Genomic DNA, 10,844 nt, shown 5'->3' with positions numbered 1-10,844 from the left:
ATTAATCGTCCAAGTTGATCTAATTAATACAATAGCATCAGCATAAATATATATACTATTGACTAATAAAAAAGTCATGTAAATAGTGGGGAGGGTCTTCTAAGATAACTAATAATATTTGATAATTCTGGGTTATAAATATGCTTGGATGATTTCGTATAATAATTAAGGACTTGAAAAATCTATTGATTAATAATAAAAATAAAATTGAACAATTTAACACAGTTACTTGGAGCAAGTTTTGCAACAAATATTTAATGAAAACCTCAATTTAAAACCAAGCAAAAAGTACAACCAAGCAAAAAGTACGCATACAAAGAAAATGGGCATTGGGCTGAATGCATGGAATTACTGATTTATTATTGTGTATATATATGTGTTTATTATTGTGTATTATGGAAGTTTAATTTTCTTTGTTAATATTTTATAAAAGTTAGAAGAGTTTGAATATCTTACATATTCATCCATAGTGAAGTAGGTTCTGAGATTTTTGTGTGCTGCGGTGATAACGGAAGGTTGAGAACTTGTGTGTCTTAGTGAAGTAGGTTCTGAGAAATTTGTGTGTTGTGGTGACATAAGGTTGAAAACTTGTGTGTTGTTTGATTGTTTTAATTGATATTGAGATATGGTTAGGTCAATAAAATAGGGAAAATGTTGCTCGATGTTTTATAGATTTAGTTATCATTTTTTTAAAGTTTTTAATGCATCATTATTTTGATATATTTTATAATGCGGATGCAATGTAGGATAAATCAAACTATAAGTATGTCAACCCAAGATGTTACCGAGTCTAATTGTGTGGATGATGTTGATTTTGTTCCTTCAACAAATATACAAGAAGTGCAATCTCTTGATAATAGAAGTGATGTGAATGAGAGTAGAGGTATAAAACGAAAGAAAACATCTCCTGCATGGAATCATTTTACATTGCAAAAGATTGATGGTAAACTAAAAGCAGTTTACAATCACTGTGGGAGGAAATTAGTGGGAGAGAGTAGTAAGGGGACTAAACACTTACTTCTTCACACGGAAAGATGTCCAGTAAGACAGAAACAACTTGCCAAGAATCCTACCGCAAGCCCTTCAGTTACCTTCAATCTTGATCCTGAACTAGGAAGAAAAAAGTTGGCTGAAATGATCATTCTACATGAGTACCCTTTGTCGATGGTAGAGCATAGTGGTTTTATAGACTATTCGAATACTATTTCACCTATGTTTCAAATGGTGTCAAGGAATACAATTAGGTCTGATATTTTGAAAATATATAAGATTGAGAAAGAAAAATTTCGAGAAGTTTTGGAGAAAAATGAAAGTAGAATAGCCTTAACCACTGATATGTGGACAACCAATCATCAAAAGAGGGGATATATGGCTGTGGCAGCTCACTTTATTGATGACTCTTGGAAGTTGCATAGTCAGATTATAAGCTTCAGATATGTGCCATGCCCACATGATGCTCCAACACTTACAGAAACTCTAAGTTCTTGCATGTCTGAATGGAATATTGAACACAAGATTAGTACAGTGACTGTAGATAATTGTACTACGAACGATGCAATGATTCCACTTTTAAAGGAACAATTTGATTCTAAGTGTTTCCTTTTAAATGGAAAGCTACTTCATATGCGTTGAAAGACAAACAAGGTATTTATACTTATATTTTGTTTTAAAATTTTGATAGTTAATGGTAATTATTTTAGTTTTTAAAATAAATCAAATAAATTATTAAACTTCTATTATTAATATTTTTGTTTCTTTTCTTTGCAGGACCCATACATAATAGATCTTGAAGATTAGGGTAGAATATCAAAGTTTTATAATTGATTTAATGTAGTTAATGTACTTTATTATTAGTATGTGTTGGTGAATTCTTAATATAATTAATGATATAATGACTTTGTTTTTAATGATATAATATACTTCATTAAAACTTTGTTTTTTTTGAAAAAATTTCATTTATACTTTAGTATTTTATTTTAATAGTGATATGGTGTGATTAAAAAAAAAAAAGAAAAAGAAGCTTGTCGGATCGGGTCTGACCCGACCCGGATGGACCGGGTCGGATCCGATCCAATCCGCTCCAAACACCTATCGGATCGGGTCAGAAGTGTATTCGGATCGGGTCGGATCACTACCGGGGCGGATCAGATCTGCCCCATTTACATCCCTAGAATCAACTCTATCTCGAACTCGACCTCTCGGTCCGGGGGTATCCCTGGAAGATCTTTAGGAAACACTTCCAGAAATTTGCACACCACTTCTACCTCGGTTGGTTGTAGCTTTGTCTCTTTATCCTTGTCTATTACGTTCACCAAATACCCAATACATCCATCTTCCAATAGTTTCCTCGCCTTCAAAGTGGAGATCATAGCAAAAATTCTTCTCTCGAGTTGTGCCTTGAAACATAAACGGTTGTTCCCCAGGTGGATTAAAAGTCACCTTCCTTCGGTTGCAATTCACCACCGCCCCGTATTGGGTTAGCCAATCCATACCAAAAATAACATTGTACTCATGTAAATCTAAAACAAGTAAGTCCACGGTTAACTCCCGGCCTTCTACCCAGATTGGTAAGGCTCTAACCCAAGAACATACCATCATATCCACTCCCAAAGGTAAGGATACGCCACATATATTTGTCATAAGTTTAGGCTTCCTATCTATCTTATCAACATAGGATGCAACAATAAAAGAATGAGATGCACCAGTGTCCATCAATACTTATATAGAGTTATTAGCCACAGGAAGTTGACTTGACACCATATCGGAAGTCCCAGCTCCTTTATCACCCTGGGTGAGTGCATAAACTCGTGGTGCAACTCTTGTTGGCTTTGGTTGGTCGTTTCTTTCCTTGTGATCATCAGTTGGGCAGTGCTTGGAGAAATGACCCAACTTTCCACAGGTGAAGTAGTAGTAGTAGTTGTTGTTGTTGTTACACTCACCTGGGTGGCATTGATTGGATTTCTTACATTGCGGCCAATAGTTGTTCTCTCTCCTTGGTGGCTTGTTGAAGTTTGAACTTCAGCTTGGTGGCTCCATTCTTCGTTTATTATTTCCACCAATGGGAAATCTAGAGTTTCCTGAAGTATTGATCTTCACCATAATTCTATTTCCCCTGGATGCAAACCTCCCAGAAAGGCCGCTCTGGTTACTAGAGTATCTTCCCCGGTCATTTGAGACATGTGCTTGTTTTTCAGACTGAAAGGGCTCTTTCTTCTCTTGTACCAGCCATGATTCTTGGCGGATTGCTCGCTCTGCGACTTCATCATAAGTATTCGGGTTGGTCTTCCCAATATCCAAGAACTGAGCTATCTCTCTTTTTAACCCCTTCATAAATTTGTGTACCAGGTTGCCTTCAGTGTTTACCAGATCTGGAGCAAATCTTGACAGTTGGTCAAACATATGCACGTACTCCTATACAGTAGATGACCCTTGTGCCGAGATGGAGAACTCAACCACTTCCCGATCTATCACTATCTGGTTATGGTACTTAGCATTGAGCAAGTTTAAAAATTCGATCCATTTCATTTGTTCAGCATTACGCCCCTTCCTAGCAATATCCGTCTAGATGCAGGCATCCTTCCTCAACATATACACCGAAAAATTACCTTTTCCCTTTCAGTAACTGCCACATAGTCAAACATTTTCTCCAGCACACTGGCCCATTATTCTGCCATCAATTGTTCTGAGATCGGTTTGGCAGTTCTGTCTGTGATCTCTATGATATCCACTGGATTCACTCCCCCCAGTGGGTCTTCTTGCACCAATAATTCCTGTTGTTCTGGGAACCGTCCTCCCAGGGTGCAAGGGTGCTGCCTTCAAATTTTTGCATCAATGCTCAATATCTGAGTGTTCACCGTATTCTTCTCATGCACAGTCCTTCTCAGATCCTCTATCTGAGTTGCCATATTTGGTTTTGGCTATGCTCTTTGTCCTTGGCCTCTCCCTCGGCCTCGACCCCATCCTCTGCCTCGGCCACGACCTACATCTTGGTCAACTGTCGCCCTTTCCGCTGGGTCTGGTTCATTAACAGCTCGACCTCCCCTGGCTTGAGTGTTAGGCACCATCGCGAGTCTCTATACATCAATGTTTGAAACATCTGAGCATACAAGTTTTTCTCACACACCATAGAAAAGAAGAACCATAACGACTTTCAACTCAAAACAATTAGTCATAACATTTAAGGGTACAACCTAGAAATACAAAATGATCTTGATAGATCATGCTACGAAGTTTTAATTAGCAGAACTATAAGTACAAAAGAGAACCCTAGCTACACATTGTGTTTCTACATCTGCCTGCTACAACTATACAAAAGTTCTACAACCTAGTAGGTTTGCAAAGTCTTTACCAAAACTATCAACAAGACTCACAACATAACCTAATCTATGTTAACCATCACTATATCAAGCTCTATGTCGATACCCTCATTAGTCTGCTCGAGATCCTCCTCTAGCTCTACAGCCCTGCCTCAAGGTATGCTACCAACCACGGAGATAGGCCAATCCATGGCCTAAACCCTAGATCAATCTCCATATGAAAGTCATCCCATGTGTCGCGAACCAGCCGCCAACGTCTGTGAAAAAACCATATATGTGTTGAGCCTCTGAGACAAGTGTTGGCATATCACACTCTCAGTCAATCGGGTGTAATGGCCCTATCAAATAATTATGTCATGTAATCCGTCCATTGCCAAAAGGCACACCGTTGCCATCGATCGTACTCGAAATGTCGAGGAACATCATCGTGAAATATTCTATAATAATCAATCACGGGCATAGGGATCATGGGTAGGTTCCCTATCACAAGGTCACCTAGCTTAGGTATATTGGCCATAACCTACAATTTATAGAATTGCGGTATATAGAAGAAAGCAAAGGAAATGATGTGAAAAGACCATACTTACAGTGAGTGTCGATCTATCTTGCGGAATGTACATGTGGGTTTGTCTACAGAATTGGTTTAGCCCAGTGCTCTGATACCACTTGTAACGACCCAAAACATACATGACCAAAAATCATGCAAAAATTTAATACTTTCACTTTAACTCATCATAATGAAAAATCCAAATATGAAAAAAAACTTTTAAAAAGGTTGTGCTCGCACACTTTTAGTTAGCAAAAAGAAATACAAATACTCATCTCGAGAGTTATAATAAAGTAATTATCCCAAAAGTAATAACGAGTTTTCAACTTTTGATTTTCAAAATGGTGATCCATCAAAAACCTCCCCATGTCAGGCCACATACACATATGCGCAAGAAGACTTCGGCACTCACTGATCCACTTTTCCTTTGCACTTACCTATAACATGAACGACTAGGTAAGCGACAACGCTTAGTAAGAATAACCTTACACACAAGTATACTAAAAACCAGATAACGGGTCGACCTAAGGGTAGATATAGCTACCGGTTACTAGGGTATTGGATAAGTTCCAACCCTATCATACAATTTCACAAGTAATAATTGTTGACCCTGATTTTGGTCAACGACACGAAGTCTAGGAAATGACAAGAAAATGATATAGAGCTTGAAAATAATATAATGGAAAGATAAAGAACACAGGGATTTATAGTGGTTCGGCCCTAGTGATTGGTAATGATCTACGTCCACTTGATACTATTATTAATATTGAACTCCCAAGGTGTGATCAAAGAACAAGGGTTCCTGAGTTTCACGGACCTTAGAAGAAGAAAACAATGCAATGATGAATAATAGTAATATAATTCTCCCAGAAAAAAGAGATCGATCCCCTTCCTTGAGCTATATCTTCTATATTTATAGGCTCAGGAAGAGTTACATGAATTAGGAAATAATATCTATCCTTAATGATCGGATCTGCAGGTCATAATGAAGAGATATTCTCAGATATCATCAAAACTGTACAGATTATTACATAAATGAGTGAATATACGACCAGGTTCGTCGTATATAGGACTTGATCTCTTCGTGCAGAAATAATGTTGGTCGATAGGCGAGCCGTATCTCTACTACGTGTCTGCCACGTGTCATAAATCCTTGCCACGTCATCGGCAACTGATTTATGGATAAATATTTGCCCCCAAGTTTATTTATTGCGACCAGCAATAAGTAAACTTAGGAAAATAACTTTTCATATGCCCCACGAAATCTGTCTGAACCCTCGTGCATTTTTTAAAACAGTGATCTAATCACGTCTAATCATGCTAATTAGTGCTCAAAAATATCATTTTATTAGTCTTAAAGTTTAAAATTAATTAATTTTAAATTAATATTTTCATGGATTTATTGTCATATATTTTATATTTGAAAATATTAATTTTAATTTAATTTGTGTTTAATTTTCAGGAAATAAAATGTATTTTGACACAAAGAAAAAAGAAAGAAGAAAGGAAATATTAAAATTGAAGAAATCATGAAAAAAGTGGTATTTTTGAAGTTAACTTAGGCCCCCAGCCCAAGCTTTTAGAAACTGCCACGTGGCAGAAAGCCACCAGCCAACCGCCAGCCTGCCACCTGACGCGTCTAACGCGCACCTGCCACCTGACAACCTGACGCCACCTGTCCCACTCGTCAATCCCTGCTCCCCACGCGCCTGACCAGCCGCCTGCCACATTCTAACCGTGTTCCCCACTCCACCTGCAGCCTTTTCCTTAGTCAATCCGAGGCCGACACGTGTCCCACTTGTCCCACTTTGCTCCAATTTTGCAGCCATTTCTCCCACTATTTTGTACACGATTTTACACATTTTGGGTCCTATTTTCTCTATAGATAGAGAACCACAATCAGTGTAAATAATCAGATTGGAGAGTGGAAAAATACACTTTGTTATTTCATTGTTTTTCTTATTTCTAGCTTAGTTTTACTAGTTTTAGGTGATAAAAATGAGTGAACTATTTTAGAAATATTGGCGAGGTTAGAGTGTAGTTTTTGTACTTCTTATTCTCAATAGTGATATTGATTCTTCTTATACTTCATTTCCATATCTCATTAATTATTTTGTTTCTCATCTTCTAATTTCTTTTTTAAAATTATTTAGCATCTTTTACATAAGTTCAGTCATGCTTTTCTTATGTAACTTAGATTATTAATTTTCTTTTAGTATATTTGTTATATTGTATGTCTTTTACTGCATTCTGCCAGTGGTATTTTGTCGCTCTTAGATATATAATATGATATGCTATGAAATTAGGAGTTAGATTCAATTTAATCTAGATTATTTATTTTGTGTTTTTAACATATACATCTTCCAGTTGCAATTAATGGTGTAGAATTGCAACTGGGTTTTGAATTAATATCAATGTTAGAATAGGTTTTACATCACTGCATCTCTACCTTGTCATGCTCTTTATCTGATCGCTTTCTCTAATCTATCATTTTACTTTCACGAAATCCATTTCTTCAATTCTACTTTATTTTGATCTTTTATTTACTAATCCAATCTTTAGTTGTGTTTGCCTCTCTGTGGATACGACATAGCCTGATTACTACTGTGAACGCTTAGGAGTTATTGGGCGATATCACATGCCTTTTCAGTTTTCAAGAAACCATTCTGACGGCTAATACACTCCCCCATGCCTTGAAAAAGGTAACTCGTGATTACCCCTTTTCGGCACACATCAGCTCTATAAATAATCCCCACAATCTTCTTTTAACTCTTTGCACGCCATCTTTTTGCCAAGAACTCTCAAGAAATATATTTCAGAGCCCCAGACTTTAAGGTTTTCAGACGCTTTGCTGAGGATCTCTCGCCAGCAAACTCAAAGTTCTTCCTTCTCAGAATCTCCAATCTTCACTCAGGTAAACTTTCTTCGACGTTTAACCCTTTGAGATGCCATGCATGCTGCTTCTGTGCTCTGAGACTTTTTGTGTTCTTGGGTAGAAATTTGTGAAGCCTTTGCATATACTGTTTGATGCTTAATAGGGTAGTGTACTTTTGCTCTATATAAGTTAGAAATTAGTTTGATACTCAGGATCATGGGTTTATGGCATAAAATCGAAGTAAAAATTCGATTTTTAGGCTTGCTGAAAAACTGGGGTTTTCCCACCCCTTTGGAGTTGAAATTTTTTTTCAGAAAAAACTTTTTACTTTCACTTTTTGATCCGTTTTTCAAACTACTCGCATAAAACTTAGTGTTTCGGTTAGAATGCTGCTGATCGATAGACGCAAGCAACGTTATTCCAACTTTCAACATAAGCTCCCAAGTTGTGCATCTTATCTCCCCCTTTGTCTGTTTGCAGTTTATATGCAAGACCCGTGGGGAGGAGAAAGACCCATTGACGACGTTCTGTTGGCTCAACTGCTCGCGGACGAAGAACAACCCTCGATATTGATACCCGATATTCCTTTTTCTCGTATAAATCCAAACACTTCCCCAGTCTTGATCCGAAACATGGTTCGCACCAAAACTAAGGCCCAGAAAAGAAAATCCTCCAACACTTCTCATCAGCCTGCTGCTGATGCTCCCTCGACCAGTGGTCGAGAGGAAAATTTCCCTGATCCAAACATCCAAAGGCACGCCCGCCCTCGACACGCTACTCAACCGGATGTCGAGTGGTATGTAGTCTCTGAGAGTAGGGTGACGGTCAGAATGATCGCCAACTACTTAAGAAAATACAGTCTGACAGGGGTGACCCTAGTCAAGCTTAACCCAGACCAAAGGGTTTATCTGCCTGGAAGCGCCTATAGCGCCTGATCGAGGTTTCATGTTGAGGCAGGGGCCACCTTGCCTCTTCATCCATTCTTTTAGGGGGTGGCCAACTATTTTGGAGTTGCCCCTTTCCAAATTACCCCAAACGAATATAGGATGCTTTCTGCACTCTATATTCTGTACAGCCAGAAAAAATGGCCCGTGTCATCGCCTCATGAGGTCAATTACTTGTTCGACCTTAAATCTAACCCCAACCATGAAGGCACGGGGTTCTTCCATCTTTGTCATCAGGAAATTGGGCGCACTTTCCTGACTGACACGACCCATATCTCAAACGTGGGGAGGTACTACCAAGAGTACTTCCTTACACCTGACCTGGTCGCGGACAACCTGGCTTTCACGCGAGGAGGTAAAACTTTCGTATCGCTGGCTGGCTCTTCACTTAGTTTTTTCCTCCACCATGTCTTAAACTTTTGATGTCTTCTAGGCCCGTGGCTGTGACCAAACCCAACTCTGGGAATGGAGTCAAGATCAGCACTCTTAGCCAGCATGCCAGATGCTGAGAAGAGTGTCAAGAATCTGGTTACAGAGGCTAACCTTAGGTTGGCTGGCCTCTGGGCCCCTCAATCAAATACGAGGGGCCCTTCAGCAGGGAGTGTTTGCGCCGAAGAGGAACCCGAGCAGCAACCTCAAGCGTCTCCTCCACCGAGGAGACCGACTAGGGTTGCGATCAGGGAACTTGCTAGCACTCCTCGAGCATAGAGGCCCTCAGACCCCTTGGGGAAAGGAAAGAAGAAGGCCACCGAGCCTGCCGAACTCTCTGACGACTCGTTGGATGACAACGGTATAATAATTTCGCTTTTAAACAATTTGCCAATTTCCTGTCATCTATTCGACGGGGACGACAATTTTAAATATGCTCCACACTTAGGGCCAGACTTCTTCGTGTCAAAGAATGAGTGTAAGACTAGTAGAGTCTGTAGTGTAGCGACCAGTTATAATAACTCAGGTATTGGACTTTGCAATCCTTTTTTGTTTCTTTTTTTGATGCAATGTGTTTGACTATTCATGCTATCTCATGGTTTGACTTTGTTCTTGCTTTTCAGGTATGGAATCCACCAATGTATTCGACCTTTACAGCACCCCAGAGGCTGCTGCTGCCCCTCCAAGCAAGAAGAAAGCCAGTAAGAGACATACTGGGGAGAGTAGCAAGGCGCCTCAGGCGAAGAAGGCCCAGAATGCAGGCCCTTCAGAGGATGGGCCCTCTGCCACTGCGACTCTGCCTTCCCCCCGCGATCAGCAGACTCCATCTGCTGCGGCTGGGTCAACTCCTTCTCCTGCCGCCCCATCTGACCAAACCCAGCAGGAAGGTCCTGCTTCAACCAGGAACCTGATGGTTGGCCGCTCCTTTAAACTGATCAAGGAGAGGCTTACTAAAATCGCCAAGCACGATCGCTGCCGAGCGGCAATGGTGGCCATGGAGACGATGGGCATTGACCCAATTCTGAACCGAGCCCTGAATGAGTTCACCAGTGTAAGTTGTCTCCTTTGTGAAATCAGGTCTTCGGTAATTCACTATCAGTTTAATATTTGTTCTAAATGCAGGCCATGCTAACCCTTACTGCTGGCCGCATCCGCCTAGGTGCTGTCACCGAGGAGGCCAGGACCTCGGATTAACGACACGAGGACGAACTCAAAGTTGTTGAGGCCAGACATGTTGATCAGTTGGCGGTGGTGACTGTGGAAAAGGCCCAACTGGCCAAGGAGTTGGAGGAGAAGCTGAAGTCTCTGGAAAAAGCCCACGAGCTGAGGGACCAATACAAGGAGTCCAACCGCTCTAACTATAAAGTGGCTAAGCAGCTCGAGCTGGACTTGATTGCGAGTAGGCTAGAAACCAGAGACATGGAGGACTGAGTTAAGGACTTGGAGAAGACTAATGCTGCCAACTTAGAGAGGTACAAAAATGCCACCCTGAGGTGCTTTTATGATTTCTGGAAGCACAATCAGGGTGCCAATTTTGATTATCTTCCTGAGAATGCAAGGGAAGCTGAGCTGGCTCGTTGCGCGACTCAACTGGCTGAAGAAGAAGGATCAAGGGCCCCTGCTTCCACCGAAATCTCACTGCCCGCCGGGATGGAGGGTGCAGATAATGAAGCTGTCGACCAGAACCCTCCCTAGGATCCTCCAGCTCCTCAAGCTCCTTAATTTTTTCCTTT

General features: G+C 40.3%; 1 protein-coding gene across 1 annotated transcript; it reads left to right on the top strand.

Annotated features, from left to right (window-relative positions):
• The first annotated feature begins 765 nt into the window (after positions 1-765).
• LOC133785310 (zinc finger BED domain-containing protein RICESLEEPER 4-like) lies at positions 766-1,632 on the top strand. Its single transcript, XM_062224557.1, has one exon. The coding sequence runs from the start codon at positions 766-768 to the stop codon at positions 1,630-1,632; it is 867 nt and encodes a 288-aa protein (XP_062080541.1).
• The last annotated feature ends 9,212 nt before the right edge of the window (positions 1,633-10,844 follow it).

The sequence above is a fragment of the Humulus lupulus genome, chromosome 6 (genome assembly GCF_963169125.1).
Source record: "Humulus lupulus chromosome 6, drHumLupu1.1, whole genome shotgun sequence".
NCBI classification, from domain to species: Eukaryota; Viridiplantae; Streptophyta; class Magnoliopsida; order Rosales; family Cannabaceae; genus Humulus; species Humulus lupulus.
The sequence above is the reverse complement of the archived record's forward strand: the minus strand, read 5'-3'. Positions and strand labels throughout refer to the sequence as shown.